Here is a 17,790-nt window from a genome sequence, read left to right as displayed (position 1 = left end):
GATGAGTCCAGAAAAAGGACAAGTCTCAGGGAAGCACCTGGGACTCCTAGGAAACTGCATGGCTGAAGATTTCTAAGACTCTCACTGAGGCTATGTGTGGCTTGTAACCTGCCACTCTGTCCATAGCCCTGGGAACAGACAGGTGAAACTTTGTTCAGGTATTCCCAAGACTGCAGGGAAGCCAAATATTCCTTTTCTGTCCTGGTCAAGGCTACTCTGGTCTTTCTAGAGCCTCTGTAATGGATGGTGGCACAATTGTCAGCTCTCAGAATAGACCGTGACACAGTGACATGTCTAAGGTAAGTCACATGGAAATGGGAAGCATGTGACAAAGGGAACACCAAGGTAAGGAACCAGAGCAACTGTTTCTGCTTGCTTTATAAGAGAGAGAGAAATCTAAAGTCGATCCTCTGGGAGTCTAGAAGATGTGATATTTGCAGAAAGACAGCAACGTCATCAGTGAGGACTGAGTGCAGATGAAAAAACGCACTTGTCACGTTAAAAACAGAAAAGGGAGTGGCGACCATAAATAGAAGGTCAGGTCAAGAAGTTCAAGAACTTCATATGAAGAACAAAAATATAATGGGGGCCAAAGAAGAATCAGGAAATAGCTGTGGAACTCGAGACACAGAGGTGACTCTGGTGCATGAAGGGCACCTCTTTCCAGGGACAGCTCCAGCCTCCCATGCAGGCTGAATCAGCCTAGTCATTAAAATGAGTGAAAACAACCCCACTATCTTACCTGAACAAACATTTGAGCTCTAGGTGCTCAGGAAACAACCTACATGTGTTACAACAGGAAGAGGTTCTGAAAGGAAAGAACACGGCAGGCTCAGCCGTCTGTACTGCAGAAGTTAGACACTAACCACTAAAGATGCTGGAGAAGTGTCTTCCTGGAAACCCCCTGACCTCAAGGATTCTCCTTGCAACTGTACAGGGCAGTGAGAAAGTCTTCAACCTGGAGGGATCAGGAGTTTGGGGCCTGCCAACCCTTTTAGATGTTAACTATTGGGAGACTCATTATGGCATGGTGAAATGGACCAAATAATCAGGGTTATGGTGTAGAGAAAGACAGGGATATAGAAACAACATAACCAATGAGGTCTGCTTAGTACCTGACCAGTGCAGGTAACACACAAGTGGCAGAAAGAGAGATGACAGAGGATAGACTAGGGTTTGAAAGATGATTGTAGGCTTGAGAGGTAAATAGATGATAGCAGCTTTACAGATTGGTGACAGACAAGTGATAGGTGGTATCAACAATTTAAAAAGTGTATTTTAATTTGTTCTTTTGAGAATTTCACACACGTATACTACAATGTATTTTGATTATATTCACTCCCAATTCCTCCTGGACTCACCTCCCACATTCCCTTCTCAACCTCACATCTTCTTCTTATATCAAATTAAATGAATTATTTTTCCGAGACAGGACCTCACTATACAGCTCTGACTGGCCTGGAACTCACAGAGCTCTACCAGCCTCTGCCTCCTTATTACTGGAATTAAAGGCAGGCACCGCCATGCTCTGTCTCTCTCTTTTTAAAAATAATCCACCGAGCCTAATAAGTGTTGCCAATGTACACAGTGTGTGGAACTACATAGATAGCAGTTTTGTTAGACGGTAGAAGATGGATGGTAGATTTGACAGGCAGATGATAGATTTGAGAGATAGACTTGAAACACAACAGATGATAGACAGATTAACAGTATATAAATAGATGGCCTAATATGACAATGACCAAATAGCTGACCTGCAAATTCCAGTCGGAAGCCCAAAGTGATCTGTCCACTATTTGCGGAGTAAGAGAAGCCAGTCAAGCTTAATGATGGTGTGTAAGCACATAGACTGTGCAATCAGACTTCCTGGATGTGAGCTGCGGCACTCCTACCTGCCTCATGTAGGCTTGCCCACCGCCACATCTGCCATCTTGGAACAGGCTTTATCCTGGCTACCTCACATGAGCATAGCTACTGCCCTCCTTCAGCCTTATTTACTCCCAAGGTGAGACAGAGCACCACCCTTCACTGGTCCCTCAGCCTTGAAACGAGTTCCATCTAGTTAACGGACTACTCTCCAAAACCCTTTAGGTACAATGCAGAGACTGACCCAAGCTCTCGGGATAAGCATTCCAGTCCTAAGGTGGTTGAATAAAAATGTCCCCCACAGGTCCATAGACATTGTCACTATTAGAATCTATGGCCTTCTTGGAGTGGGTATGTCACTGGCGGTGGGTATGTCACTGGCAGTGGGCATCAGATGCTCAAGCCACCCCTGGTGTGACTGTCTCTTCCTGCTTCCTGCAGTTCAAGATGTAGAAGTCTCAGCTTCTCCTTCAGCACGGTCTGTCTGCACACCGCCATTCTTCCTGCCATAGAACTCTCAGCTTCTCCTTCAGCACAGTCTGCCCTCACACCACCATGCTTCCTGCCCTAACAACAATGGACTAAACCTCTGAATAAACCCAATTAAATTCTTCCTTAATAAGAGTGTCAGTGGCCATGGTATCCTTTCATTGCAATAGAAACCCTAAGGTAACCCAAGATCTGATGCTAGCCCTGTGCTTCACCCGCACCCCAACCCCAGCTAGTAACTCCTTCCTCCGTGGAGATGGCTGAGTATAACGCGAATGTACCAAGATGTCTGAGTGTACAGCCCAAACTTAAACCTTTGCTGGCCACATGTGCTGGGCCAACAGCTTCACAGTGCTGTCTTTAGGTGTCTAGAAACTAGGAAATGACTGTGTCTGCACTTCAACAGGGTTTTTGTGAAGACTAACTAAATAAATCATGGGAAGGGCTTTTCCCTGAGTGTCGCTCTCGAAGTCTTCCCAATGAAAGGTACTACTGTTTAGACCTCCGCTGTCTATGTGTTTTTCCTTTGCTTGCAATGTGTTTGTTGTCTTTCCCTTTACCCCATGTTTCATCTCAGTGCTTCTGTCTTTCTCTGCTCGTCAGGCTGCCACGCAGGCTAGACAAGCTTGCCTTGACACATCCCAGCGGTTGAATTTGTGCCTTGGTTATGATTTGAGGCTTTGCAGCTGACTTGGAAGTTTGTCCCCTCCACAGCACTGTGAGCAGGCACCATGTCAACCTCACCTCAGGATCCCCAGGACCTCACAAAGAAATGTCTGTAGTGGAGCTCAGAAACTATCTACAAAAGGAACAGGGGGTGGCATTTTTCTCTGCCTGAGAATGAAAAACCAGAGGACAGTGACGGTTATTCTCCATCTCAGAAGCTAATGCGGTGGGTGGCTTTGATTCAGGAGAGATTCTGAGCATGCCACATATGGGCAGGGTAGGGTGGCTAGGAAGCACAGGGGTGAAGCCATGGTTTGTGACTTAGTGGCCTCAATACCAGCAAGTGGTTTTGGAGACTTTCGCACGGTAGAAAAACAAACGGCATTTAAGAAGCAAGCTGCCAGAAACCCAGAGCTGTTGGAGATGAGCTCACGGCAGAGCCGAGCTGTCGGGTGAAGTATGAGCACTGGACTGGCCCCAGAGGCTTATGGCCAGAACTGCAAAATAACCTCAAGCCTGTGGCATGCTGTGGCCATGGCTTACTGAAAGTCAGCAAGAAAGTGAGAAAAAAAGACTCCACCTCACCAGAGAAGAAAGTGCCAAATGCTTTCAAGATCTAGATTGTCCCAGGGGTAAGCCACAAGCCCTGAGGTCAAACTCCATACCCTGGGTCAGGCCTCGGCTCTCTTAGGTGGTAAGCGCCACATACCTCCACTTTAGAAATGACATCTGCTCAGAGATGGCTCTATGAAAGGCAGGGCAGCTGGGTGTATGGAAATAAGTCACACTTGTGGAAACATAGCGTTTGTTCTTCAGCCTGTGAATACATCCCCAATGTATAAAATGCACCCTGTCAGGAGTAGTTACTGACTAACTAAATAACTAACTTAATGCCTGTTAGTCCCACTCCAAATAACAAACCTGTATCGTGTAAAATGTTGCCAGACTAATTAGGAAGGTTACTATGTTACAGAAAGGGCTTCTAGAATACATCAGAATCTACTTTGAGGTTTGTATACCATAGACAGGCAGGAAGAAAAAGATGCAGCCTAAGTGCCCATTTTATAAGTCGCTGTCAAGGAATCCATCCATAAAGCTCTGGTTTGGATTGCAAAGTCTACTTGGCTACTAACTTTTTTGTTTTTTGAGGTTGGCTTTTCATATTTATAGTGACTTTAGTTAGCTGCCATAAATCTTCATTTCTGTAACTTAGTCATTGTTTACAATTGCAGAACTTGTGAGCAAGCACGGCCAGCATTGTAACTTTATAAGGCATCTGATAGTCCTTACAGTAAGCTGTTTGCTACCCCAGTACCCCAACTCTATGACCTTAGGAAGGGGTAAGAGAGTCACGACTTCAGTTTAGCCACTCATCCAACCCACACAACTGTCTCTGTCACTAACCATCTCAAAAAAGTTCCACAAAACTGACTTTTCTAAACTTAGAAACTCTAGCAAGAACTGGCTTCACACAGGCACCCCTCTAGACCCCCCATTTTTTGTTTCAAGAGCTTTTTTTCTTCCATCACCCTCCAATTACCCATCCCATCCATCCATGCACCCACTCATTCAACCTTCATAAATACAATGCTTGCTAAGTCTGAATGACAGATGGGTGTGAGAAGATGAGCACAGCATCTGCCCTGGGGTCTTACAGGATGTGAGCAGGGAGCCAGAATTAGAGTTATATGTGCTAAGAATGCAGCTATTAATAAAGAAACAGTCTCAGCAGCCACAACATAAGACAGCAAGGACAACTAAGTCCCTTGCATGCATGCATGAGTCACGATACTGGAAGATGGCCTTCTTCTCTAGAACCTCCTCTGTCTTCACAGAAACTCCCAGAACAAGAGCAGACTCAACAGGCTGACAACGATGTGCTTTCAAGTTCTCTGTGAACCATATAATCCGATCATTTAGAACACCACCTTTGAAAGTTCAGACTGATATCTCAAAAGATCATTTTCTCTTATTATTAAAATCAGGTAAAAGATGGGGAAAATGTGGACATGAACAGAAAGTAAAATGTTCCAATAATCCATAGACAGAAATAAATGGTTGATATTCATTTTAATATACATGTATGCTTTATTCATTTATAATTTTAAAATTATCTATCTATCTATCTATCTATCTATCTATCTATCTATCTATCTATCTATCTATCTATCTTGTGGCCATTTAAAAACAATTGTTTACACTTTACTTTGTTCTCAAACATCCTTGAATAGCACATACACTCATTAATGTCTGTGAAATGTGCTGGCGTATAGTTTCCACATTTATTTTAGCCAGTTCTCTCTCAGTGGCATTCAGGTTCATTGGCTCTTTCACAGTTGTTAAAGGTGATTAAGAACACAATATACAGACATCTCTAGTCAATTTGTTAGAATAAATTTCCACCTATCTGAGTGCTGTGTCATAAGTCACACACATTGTCAAATGTTTGATACACACTGCTCAGTATACTCAAGCTTTGGACTAGTTTACACTACGTTTTCTTTACTTTTCATTTCCCCTTTTGCTCTTTGGTCTATTAGAAAGTAAGAAGAATGGTATCAATAGTTTTAATGTATAGTTCTGGGTAACCATGAAAACTCTTCCTTTCCCATAGCTTAATGTTCATGTTGTATGTTTAGTGCCCTTTCATGCCCCTGACCTCACTTCATTCTTTTGTAACTTTCCTCTTTTGCTCCAAGTTGTGCCTTGTGGAACTATCCTGAGACTAATTCCTCCTTCATATGACACCCCCTCAAATACTTGCAGACAGAAATCATGTCTCATTTTCTCTAAGTGAAATACCGTGGCTCCTTCAACCATTCCTTAAGTGGCAGTTTCAAAGACCAGTAATTAAGGTGAAGAATAAGTCCTACTGCCTGAAATAAGCTAACACCAACAGTCTTGAGTCACATGCAGCTCCGGGGGAACTCATCCTCTGGGTGCAGCCACTGCCTGCCTCTTGGGCCACAGTCTCTTTTCTCCCTGTCCTCAGGGGTCTGGTGAGTTTTACCATACTTCTGGCATTCCTCATGTGAGATCTGGAGCCCCAATAAAGGGTCAGAAAATCATAATACCGAATCTGGAAGCAGAAGAGGAATGACCCAGTATAGTAAGAATGTACTTCTCTTAAGTAACTTAAGAGAAGAAAGATTTAGTAGGAATCAAGGTATCCTCTTGGCATGGGTCTCAAGAAGCTGGCTTTCGAGTACCAATGCAGTCTGGGTATGGCCTTTCTTAAGGCAACTTCCCTAACCTCAACTGGCATAGGGGCTCTTCTGTCTCCAAAGAGAAAATTCCTATGATCACCTCTACATATGAGGTATTTATCTGAGCACTTCTAGAAAGATGGGCCTGGGGCTTGTTGCTCAGCAATGGCCATACCATTATACACACTGGATAACGGAGACACTGCTGCCAGCCCTCCTCCAGATCTTTTGTTCTTATTTTCATCTCATGGAACAATCTCTTACTACAAACCTACTTTCTCAAGTACTGTCTGATGTTCCCATGAACTGCAGAAAGGAACAGCCTTGCCATTACAAAAAGCCCCATACTATCACCAAACTGCGTCTGACTGGTTCTGCAGCACTATTAGAACTATGTGTGGATCTCCTAAGTTGAGGGCTGGATGCCTTCTGAATATCTGTCCTTGAGCTTGGCTCGGGCCTTTGATAAACAATATCCTGGAAGTCTGTAAATTATACTTCCTATGCTTTGAAGATGTCTCTTAGTGGGGTGGGGAGATGGTTCAGTAATTAAGAGCACTGGATGAACAATCAGAGGACCTGAGCTAGATTCCCAACATGGTGGTTCATACCATCTGTAACTCTATTCTCAGGGGGTCTGACCTATGTAGGCACAACATATACACTATGTACATATATTCATGTAGGTAAAAGAGCCATACATATTAACACACAAAAAAAAGAAAGGAAAGAAAAACGAAAAAATGTTGCCAAAAGTTCATGTATTAGAAACTTGAAACCTCAAACTCATATGTTGATGGTATTTGTAGATGGAACTTTTTGAAAGGAATGAGGGTTAAATCAGATCCTATGGGAACCTAATGATGATGTAAGTGGCTTCCTAAGAGAGACAAGCTATGTGTGTTGGCACATTCCTTTAATCCAGGCATGTGGGAGGCAAAAGCAAGTGGATCTCTATGATTTTAAGATCAGCTTGGTCTGCATTTTGAGTTCCAGGCCAATGGGAATGTATAGTGAGATCCTGTCTCAAAAAATAAGTAAATGAGAGACATCTAAACTCATAGGTGCCAGGTGTCAGTTCTCTCCCCAGATGACACCCTCTGCTACAATATGATACACACCAAGAAAACCCTTGTCAAATGCAGCCCCTAGCCCTGAAGTTACCATCCCTATAACTGGAAGAAAAACATTTATATTCATTGTAAATTACCTAGACAGTACTATTTTGTGATAGTAACCCAACAAAGACCAAGGCAATGTTTTAAATAGGAAAAAAAACTCTTTAAGAGCATTTGTATACATTGTACTAAATAGGCTGTGTCCATGCATATCTGTCTGTCTGTCTGTGGTGTATGTGTGTGTGTGTGTGTGTGTGTGTGTGTGTGTGTGTGTGTGCATCCACTAAAAGTCAGCGTGGGGTGTTTAGATTACTGAGTTTTGAATCCCAAGTGTTCAGCCTCTGGATATTTCACATCCAGTTAGGGTGTCTGACATGGTAAGCACTCAACAAACAGCCATTGCTGTTAGGATTATGCAAAGCATTTCAGTAAGGTGCTAATGGTATTTGTGGACCTAAAGACTCCATTCTTTGAAAACCTTAAACAGTATCAAGAAGATAGTTTACTTCCAGTCCTCAGAGGTCAGACTGTTTTACTTCCAGGTCAGAGGTGGGCAATGGTAACAGAGCATCGCTCCAGCTATGATGCAGGTAGTGTCAGTCAGTGAAGGAAGGATCACTGTAGATCCCTAATCAGGGCGGAGTCTTGTACAGCCCCCTCCAAAACAAAAATGCGATTTATACTGAGCCTAATCCACAGCTCATTGCCCGGCAGAGGCAAAGCCACAGTATGAAACCTGAGCCACTTTATCTTACGGCTCCTTATGTTCATTCGCCCGCCAATGGCCAGCACACTGTAAACTCTTTCTGTTTCTTCCACGCACGAGTCTGGCTACTGCGATAGATTCTCTAACTGTACTGCGTCCGCAGGCTTTGTGCTCGGTTTTGTGGGATTTCTATGCCACATAGCTATACTCTGGTGCTTTACTATTCCCTGTATGGATACTTTATTCATCTATCCATCACTTAACTATATATTAGGGTTGCTTTAAGTTTTCATCCATTATGTATAAACATTTATATTCAATTTTCTCTGGAGACCTAGGTCTTCAATTCTTTTGGATTTATACCCAGGAGTCAAACTGTGAAGTCAGACAGTAACTGCATACTTAACATTTTGAGAGTGTTTTTCCAAGTGGCTACGATATTCATGCCCCCAGCAAGATAAGATAGTTTCAATTTTCTTTTTCCTGCAATTCTTGGTATCTGTAATCTCAACGTGATTTTGATGTGCTTATCTATGGTGACACGGCTGCAACTATGGCTGCAACTATGGTTTCAAATCTCCACATTATCATTTCTGAGGTTGATGAAGCAAAGGCTCCACTCGCCCTTGAGGAATCAAGGTTTTTGGAAACTTATTTCAGATAGTGGGGCTTTCTCTGGTATCAAAAATGACATTCTAGCCACAAAGAAAAACGACAATACTTTCCCGAGTTTTCACCATCAGGGCTGAAGGCGTGTGCCTTCTTGGAAATGCATCCGCAGCTCTGCTTACCTGCTGGTGGCCAAGCCTTGATGTAACCTGTGCAGTGGACCACGGCATATTGGGCTTCTCCTTCTTTCACAGGGCCAAGGCCATTCCTGAAAAAGGGCTTACATAAGCTGTCTTCACCCCATGGAAGTGAGGCAGGATGCTGATGACCCCTTTGGTATCTAAGCTGCCTGTTCCCTTGTTTCCGTGGTGGTTTTAAATCTTGATTTCCCATCATCCTGCCTGACTCCTATCCCTCAATAGGCTCTGAAAGCCACACAAAAATTTCACCCAACTCCCAGCTCTCCCCTGGGTACTGCCACCCTGACATGCCCTCTCCTGGACCTCCACTCTTAGGCCCTCTTCAAGCTGAACTTCCCCCCAGCGTGGATGCAACAAGTCGTCTACTAGCATAGTCTCCAAGTGCATCATAGAGAGGAATGCCCACCTGAACCTTTTCCTCATGGTGGTTATTCTGTTCAAAGGCAGGTGGTCCAAGGGAGCATTTCCACACCTAAGAGTCAACACAGGTATTAGAACCAGCAAATGCAGTAAATGTCTGAAATATAAGATGCTGCTGAGACAGACAAGGGGAACACACCCTCCCCAAAGCAAGGGTTCAAACCACTATTAGTGTACATTCTTTGTGTGTGCGTTAAAGTGTGTGACCATGCACATAAATGTGTGTGGGAGTGCAGGTGCATGTGTATGCTTGTGTGTGTGGCGTCCAGAGGATGACCTCAGGTGCCACTCCATCTTTTCTTTTGGGATAATGTCTCTCACTGGCCTGAAGCTTACCAAGTGAGGCTGGCTGGTGGCTGAGCCCCAGGGACCCTCCTGGTTTTGCATCTCTGATGCTAGGATTACTAAAGTGTGCTACCACACCCAGTTTTTTCACATGGATTCTGGGGATCAAACTCAGGTCTTGGCTTATAAGGCAAGCATTTGACTGACTGAGTCATATCCTCAACAGAGAGGAGGAGTTCTTTAATTGACAAACATTCTTTCTGGTGTTCGCTTTCTTATAAATCTTTATTTATAAGATGTTGAGGAATGGAAGGGGTGCGATTAAACCTTTTCATCCATCATCATTGGACTTCTTGCATCTTGGACTACCTTGAGCAAAATGAGTATCAGTCAAACAGCCGGTCGGACTACCCTTAATGTGAGCACTGGCTGCTCTGAACACTTTATAGACACCTTGTAAAACTACCCTTGATGGTGTTCTCCTAGTCAGTTATTTGAATAGTCCTTACAGTAATTTTTAACTGTTTAAAGCCTTGGTGAACTCTAGATGACCCTACTACAATTTCTACCTAAGCCAGGAGGGGAACACTTCTGGTTGCCTAGCAGAGGAATAAGCTTGTAACAGGGGCAAACACTAGCCTGTAATTGATACGAATACACATTTTGGCTACATAAGACTCTTCGGCTCACTTTGTGAGCTGGTTGTGAGACAGTCTCCTGTGCTGCCTCTCTCGCTATCAGGGTAAGCCCAGTTAAAGGCTTTTCTGGAGTAGTATTTTCTTCATTACTTGTTCATTATTATAGCCCGAGCCAGTAACACACAGAAAAGTAGCAGAGATAGGAGACCCTCGGTGAAGGCAGAGGCAGTAGAGTAGCAGTGCCAGCAACAACTAAGCCGCCAGCAGGCTGAGCTGCAGGGTGGCAGGGTGGCTCGCTGCTTGACAGCAGCAGGCTAGGGACCTGCAGAGTCCGAGAAGAGAAACTTAGCCCTGGTTGTTTGAAGAATTATATACTTGTCAGACCTTTAGGGTCAAGCATCTTAGCACCTCAGGCCTGGGGCTGTTATCAAAGGGTGAAGAATGCGATACCTAGATCGCCTGGAAACTGTAAAGCCAGCTGTAGTCAAGAGCTGAGGAATCTCAGCCTCCTACATCGGCGCCAACACAAGCTTTACACTTGCAGGGCTAAGGATCCTTCCACCCAAGGTCTACACAAGAGCCCTAATACTAAAGGATGCCTCCCACTGCTGCTCCTGCCTGCCACCACACGGTGCTGGCTAACGCAAAGTGCTGCAAAAACTACCTAGGACCGGCACTTGTAGAATTCTTGCCTACTTCACTTTCTGTTCACCCACGTAACCTTGCTATCAAGTAGATAGTTCTCAATTGTCCTGTGTTTACTCAGGGAAGTCCCATGGCTATTATCCTTCCAAAGGGCAGAAGTGGGCTTGTCTGTTCTTGACTTGTAGTTGTCATTAGGAGAGTTTAGCCAGTTTTTCCGCGTGCAGGAGAAGCATTTCACAGCCTACCTTAGTACTAGAGACTTACAGAAAGACCAAAGAAGAAGCCCAGCCACCCTCGGTCCCACAGATCATTTCAGTGGAACTTTGGGGAGAGGAGGGGGTGATGACAGCCGCAGTGTCTCTTCGGGCCTGAGCAGAGACACTAACTCAAAGCAGATGCTGCTGCTGAACAGTAGCATCTACCCAGGCTAGAGCATCACGCTGTGGGTACCCCTCCCCCATCCTGCTAGCGCTAGGAACAACTACACAGCTGGAAGCCTGCTGATGGCAAAAGAGAGAGTGGAGCAAAGGGACCATAGAACGGTCTACCTGGGGGCCACTCTCTGGAGCCTAGAGGATGGAGCACTCTCCACAGTTGTAAGGCCCTCTGATTGCTTCTCACTGACTCTCTCAGAATCCCAGGAACCAAGCATCCAGGCTCTGGACACCACTTGGCATGCCCATTTGCTAAGTGCATTTCCATTTCCCAACTACACGACAAGTGCCAGCCTGGATGTCTTCATTTGCAACACGCCAAAAAAAAAAAAAAAAAAAAAAAGCCAATTATGCTTTGAGACCTTGGACAGCTGCCAACATTGGAGTGGTTTTCACAGCAGGATCAATCTGTGACATTGCCACTCAGGGATGCCAACAGGGCCCTATGCCCCTTTCTGGCAGACTGTGCCCAGCGTCCTGAGGAAAGTGTTATTTTGTGTTGATGATGTCATGGTCTAAGCAGAACAAAGTGCTGTACACCTCTCAAGCCAGCCATGGTAGCATGGGGCTCATATGCCAATGAGTAACTATGAGTACATTCTCTGGAGGTACCTGGGCTTGGAGAGATGAAGTGATCTTGGTGGTGACAGTGGCACTATAAGATGCTAATTGAAATGGTGTGCTATGTATGATGTCTCCAAGCAATTAACTCATGGGATTGGCTGGGAGGGGGAGGGGACAATTAAGAATTTATATCACTTGGGCTTATATCACTAATTTCCCCCAAGCTAGGATGGGAGGACCCTTCTGTGACTGACTAGCCGATAATGTGCTGCTTCTGGCTGGATGCTGTGCTCATGGGTCCTACGTCTCTCCAGCTCAGCACAATACAGGCAGCCAGTGAGACTTCATCCTAAGTCAGAGACCACTTATACATTGTCATTCCAGGACCATCTTGTCACCAGAGGCAGGTGAAGGAGTTTCATCATGGCTTCCTGGCAGAGCTCCAGCAGTCAGCCTGGAGAGGAGCAGAAGCAGGGGGAACTAACAGCTCTCACCTGACGGCTAAAGTGATGGTTGTAAAGGAGAGTCGTGCAGACCCACCTAGGGTGAGGAATTTAGGTCACTCCTCATTACATATCATTGGAGATATGACTCATAGGGTTCTCTCTCTCTCTCTCTCTCTCTCTCTCTCTCTCTCTCTGTGTGTGTGTGTGTGTGTGTGTGTGTGTGTGTGTGTGTGTGTGTGTGTGTGTGTGTGTGTAGATATACACACATGTCTGTGTGAAAGCCAGTGGACAATCTTAGCTGTTTTTCCTCAAGTACCGCTCACTTGTTTTTAGAGACACAGTCTCACCTAGGATTTGCCCAGTAGACAGTCAGCCCCAGAAGCCTGCCTGTTTCCATCTCCCTGTCACAGGAATTACATGTGAACAACCACCTTGCTAGGCTTTTATTTTTTTGGGTGACACAGCTATCTCTCCAGCCATGATGAATATCGATTTTGTTAAAACACATACTACTCTCAAAGATAATTTTGAATCAGTTTTAAAGCATTTTCTCTTTAGAACTTTATAGTATCCATAAGACGTGCAATGCTAAGTCACTTCAGGCAGCAGACAACTAAGTAGGGACAGTACCAGTGGCTCTGCTGTGCCTGTCTGAGACGGGCAGCTCAGTGGGACCACACAGCTTGAAGGAGAGGAGGGAAGGCTGATGGTGCGGGCAACGCTGCTGAACTAAGATGGACGCAGGAATCCACACTGGATAGGAGAGGTGTTTGAAGACAGCCCAGGGGAGTGCAGTGCCAGGGCAGCTGTGCAGAGGAGACTGAGTCTGCCTTGCTCATCCACCTGCAGCTCCAGCTTCTCCTGCTTCTCCTCTGAGGAGCATCCTTGAAGCCTCAGCAGTGACATTTCAAATTCTTCCTTAGCCCTCTCTGGTTCTCTCCCATCTGCCTGGATGCTCACCTCAGCTCTCTGCCACTGGTGGAGCAGGGTCCCAAGTGCTGCACTCTGATGTTCATTTCCACTTACAGTGGTTGTCCTGTTAGCTCAGCTGCCACCCAATATCCATCTGAGTCCATCTTCATCCCTAGCCTCTCTTCTGGGTTTCAGAGTTACACAGCTAACTCGCTCCTCATCTTTTCCATTTAGTTATCAGGTTGGTGCCTTAGTCTAGAAAGAAGGATCATTCCCCTTCACTCTAAAGAAGCTCCCAATTATCTTTCCTATCTTAGCAATGAGACCCACTTCTCCCAGGGAACAGACACAGTACACTCCCATATGTAACCTCTTCCATTATTTAGTACATGTGACAGGCTGCATGCCATAATATACCTGCAAGTAGATTATATCTCTCAATTCCTACTGTCACCTCAATGGTACAAAAAACTGCAATGGCCTTTGCTTTGCTTCACAAAGAACCAGAACAATCTCTTTCCCTCCCTCCTTTCTCTGCCCCTTTCCTGGACCCAAACTTCCATGAATTCAAATAATAACTATAGGTAAAACATTCTATTGGAAGTTAGGGTGAGAAACGAAGAGCCATAAATCATCCAGGCAAGGTGACCCAAGCTTGTAATCCCAGCTCTGGGAGGCTGAAACAAGAGGATCAAGGATTGGAGGCTGGACTGGGCTATGTATAAAAAACACCAAGCCATTGACATTTTAAATACAAAGCACCAGGGCGCAGCATGTGGCTCAGTCAGTCAGTAGTGTGCTAGCCTAGCATAAAGGGAGTTCTAGATTTGAACTCCTATAAATGAGACATGGCAGCCCACACCTGCCATCTCAGCACTTAGGAAGTGGATGCGGGAAGACCACAACTTCAACGTTATCTGCAGCTACACAAGTTTGATGCCAGCCTGGGATACATGAGACCCTGCCTCAAAAACACTAACTAACAATAATAAAAAATCTGATCAATTATGTTGAGGGCCAGTTAAAAAGGTGTGAGTTGTTACAGGAAACACAAGATTAAGCATGGGATGGGTGGTTTCAATACAAACCTTGTTGAGCAGTACAGACTCCTGAAAGGCAAGGCATGTGAGAGGCCTTGAAGGACAGTCAGAACAGTGAGGAGGTGCAGAGGGAGAGGGCTACTGCAATGCACAGCACCAAGGAGGTGGAACAATCCCCAGCACAACCCACCACAACCCCGAAAAAGACAAAAAGGTGTTGGTGTGGTAGTGCACACGTAATCTCAGCACCCGAGACCAGCCTCGAGTGCATAGCAAGTTCCAGGACAGTTGGGGCTACATTTAAAGAACAAAACCAAAAATCTAAAGAACGAGAAAGAGAGAAAAGGATAATATGCCATACATAGGTGTGAAACGAAACGGGTGGGAAATGGTGAATCACTAAAAGTGTAGGAGGCAGATGGGGCGCATTCTCAAGCTGGATCAAGAACTGGGGCATATTTCTTGTCTGAAGTTGAGAGCACAAGGTCAAGTGAAACCCCGGGCCTTGACCTCTGCTACCCTACAAACCTCATCCTACAGATGAAGGAGCGCCGGGAGCCCATACACATGCGCATGGACGACTGCTGTCCCTCCTTCTTCACTGTCCCAGTCTTCAGGTCCAGGATGCGGCCTGAAGGAGAGAGAGAAGCACAGTGTGAGCCTCTGCTGAGATTAGGGCTGGGGAGGAAGGGGCAGAGTGCTCCAAATCTCGGCCACGCCAGGACAAGCCAGGCTAATTTCTTGGCATCCCCAGTGTTCTTTGGCAGAAACTCACAGGGAAATGGAATCCATGCGGTTCACAGGACCTTGTTTTCCTCAGTGCAATCTCTACTTGTCAGCTCTATTATTGGATGCCTGTGCCTCAAGTCACTCTAGTTTGTCCTCCTCCTCCCCCAGCCCATGAGAACAGCCTCTGCCAAGATCACCGACAACTTCCCCACTGCTGAATCTAAAAACATATCTTTCCTTTATTTGATCTGGTTGCTTTGCTGAAATTTGCAAATTATACATGGATCTTCCCCCAAACAAAACAAAACAAAGCACCCTGCCAAGTCAGGCATGGTGGTACTCACCTTTAATGCTAACTCAGAAGGCAGAGGCAGATGGGTCTTGGAGAGTTAAGGCCAGCCTGGTCTATATAGTGAGTTCCAGGCAAGTTAGTAATACATAGGGAAATTCTGTCTTAAAAAACCAAACAGCACCACTCCCCCAAACCTGGGTCCTTTCCCACTCCAGGGGCTCCATCTCTTCTATCTGTTCTTATCATCCTCCAAATAAATCTCTTGTGCAGTTTTATTCATGCAGAAGTCTTAGAAGTCACCTCTGGATGCCAGCGACCTAAAGTCTCCTCCTTTGAGCAGCCATTCCGAGTCCTCTGCCTGGTAGAGCTCCATCTCTGGCGGTTAACTGTGCAGCTCAAGGCAGCTCCACTAGCTCCTTTCAAGACAGGCTCTCCACAGCAGCATGAGTGTCATCAGAAAATTAACCTGAGCCAGGAAGCTAGACATTGTCTATGTTCCTCTCCCTCTCTACCATGTGCTCAGCCTATCTTCTACCTCCCAGGCTTCACTCAGCCATCTTACTCTTATTTTAGAGGAAGAAGTAGTTTAGAATCTCTGTGCCTGTCTCTGAGACCAGTGAGATTTTGTCCTCTTTATTGATCCCTTCCCACTCAGCCATTCCCAATGTCTCCAATCCCTGCTATCTATAGCCTCCAGGAGATAAACCATATCATGGCTCTTTCGTTATAGGGAAGAGAGCAAATGGAAACTCAGTGACTCAGAGGCCCTATCCTCTCTTCATCTGCGGGAAGGTTGTTCTAGCAAACCTAATGGTCCATTACTTGGCCTCCTCCCCGTGGTGGACCCCTGCAACCTGCCATTACCTACCACAGCTCCATGGGTATCATCTAGCCCAGGCCACAGGGAAATCTCTGTGCCAATTGCAAAAACATGCTTTGGCCCCTTTCTTCTTTGTCCCACTCTTCAACATGACCCTGATAATATTTTGCTCTGGGACAGTGAGATGTCCAGCTAGCTCCTCATTTGTGGGAGTGGCTCCTCCTCCTCAGCTCTTACCCTCTCCTGGTGCTGGGCCTTGGAGCTTCTCTTTCCCACTTCTTTTGAGAGGTCTTTGGTGACACCCCCCCCCATTAGCTCCAACATACTGATGATATTATAACATCCATTTCTAGAGGCCAAAGACATTCCCTTTAAACCAAAACTCTGTGGTGGCTCCACTGAGTCTCCTGTTAAGTTGGGCTCAGCTTTTGGCTTCCTCTTCTGGCCCAAAGGGTACAGTTTTGGAAAGACTCCTTAAGGTAAGTCACTGTTACAAGTTTTCATGAGTCACCCCAAAGGTCCATATCTTAAAGACTTGGTCCCCAGAAGGACATTACTGAGTATGATGAAAATTTAAGAAGTAGAGCATAGTAGACAGTCCTTACATCACTGGGGATGTGCCTCTGAAGATTATGGGACCAAGAGCTTTTCTTCCTTGTGTGACCTATCTTGTGAGTTAGGCAGGTACTCTGCACCACACCCTCACCAGTGCCATCAAGCAGCCCATCAGAGGTCCAAAGCATGATTCAGGCCACCATTCTCTAACTGGAACCTCCAAAGTCATGAGCCAAAACCAACATCTTATTTTTAATAATGATGCCAGGTATTTTATCATAGTAGTGGGAAACTGAGTAACATTATTGGGCAAAATGCTTACCCTCCCCTGTATCTGACCTCCCCTGATATCTTATCACTGTGGTCGGTATTCAGTAAGAGCTTTGGTGAGTGGGTCTAGCAAGAATTCTCTTTAATGTTAATTCGTAGTAATTCCCCACCCTATTAGTCCTCATCCTCTCTTTGGTTCTAAGTTTCTGGTTTTCTTTGTTGGAGTCAGAGTTCAGTCCTGTCTCTTCCCTCAGTGCAGAACTCCACTGCTGTGGTTCTTATAGCTTTTACCTTGAACATATTTGACAAGCACCACATAGCCAGACCCTTCTTGGGAGGTTAATGTGTCCAGTTTTTTTCTAGGCATCATAGACATTATTATTCACTGCTGTAAACAAATGTGTCTTTCTGCCCTTTCTCCATGGTCCCCTACCAGTTAATTGCTCAAATCCTCCAGCGAAGAGCATGAGGGACTGGAGAGATGGAAGTGGAAACAAGTACTTATTGTGTAAACATGAGAACCCAAGTTCAGGCCTCAGAACCCATGTGATATAGCTAGACTTGGGTTCAAATATGTTTGGAACCCCAGGGGTGTTGGGGAACGGAGGCAGGAGGGTTTCTGGGACTTGATAGCTGCCAGCCTAGATCAAGGTTCAGTGAGAGAGAAGTACGGTGGAGTGATATACAGCCAGGAAGACTTAAACAGTCATCAGGTTCCTTGAAAATCTCTCATGCTACCATACACCAGTGGTCTCCAACAATCCACATCCTAGATCCTAGTATGAAAGTATGCAGCCTGGCCTCTGCTCACCTCATGACCCTCTTCAGCTCTGCCTGGCTACTCAGTGCAATTCATGGCTCCCAATGTGCTCCTGGCTGC

At 45.4% G+C, this 17,790-nt stretch overlaps 1 protein-coding gene across 4 annotated transcripts in view; it reads right to left on the bottom strand.

The window, feature by feature from the left end:
• Positions 1-17,790, bottom strand: part of Arnt2 (aryl hydrocarbon receptor nuclear translocator 2) — a 153,713-nt gene that overhangs the window by 45,656 nt on the left and 90,267 nt on the right. For all 4 annotated transcript variants that reach the window (XM_032893286.1, XM_032893287.1, XM_032893284.1 and 1 more), the window contains 3 exons: positions 14,773-14,875; positions 9,267-9,332; positions 8,843-8,928 (listed from right to left, as the gene is read on the bottom strand). In XM_032893286.1, the coding sequence (XP_032749177.1) occupies positions 8,843-8,928; positions 9,267-9,332; positions 14,773-14,875 (255 nt within the window). The remainder of the gene's footprint in view (positions 1-8,842; positions 8,929-9,266; positions 9,333-14,772; positions 14,876-17,790) is intronic.

Source organism: Rattus rattus, chromosome 2 (genome assembly GCF_011064425.1).
Source record: "Rattus rattus isolate New Zealand chromosome 2, Rrattus_CSIRO_v1, whole genome shotgun sequence".
NCBI lineage: Eukaryota > Metazoa > Chordata > Mammalia > Rodentia > Muridae > Rattus > Rattus rattus.
This window is presented reverse-complemented; position numbering and strand designations above follow the sequence as displayed.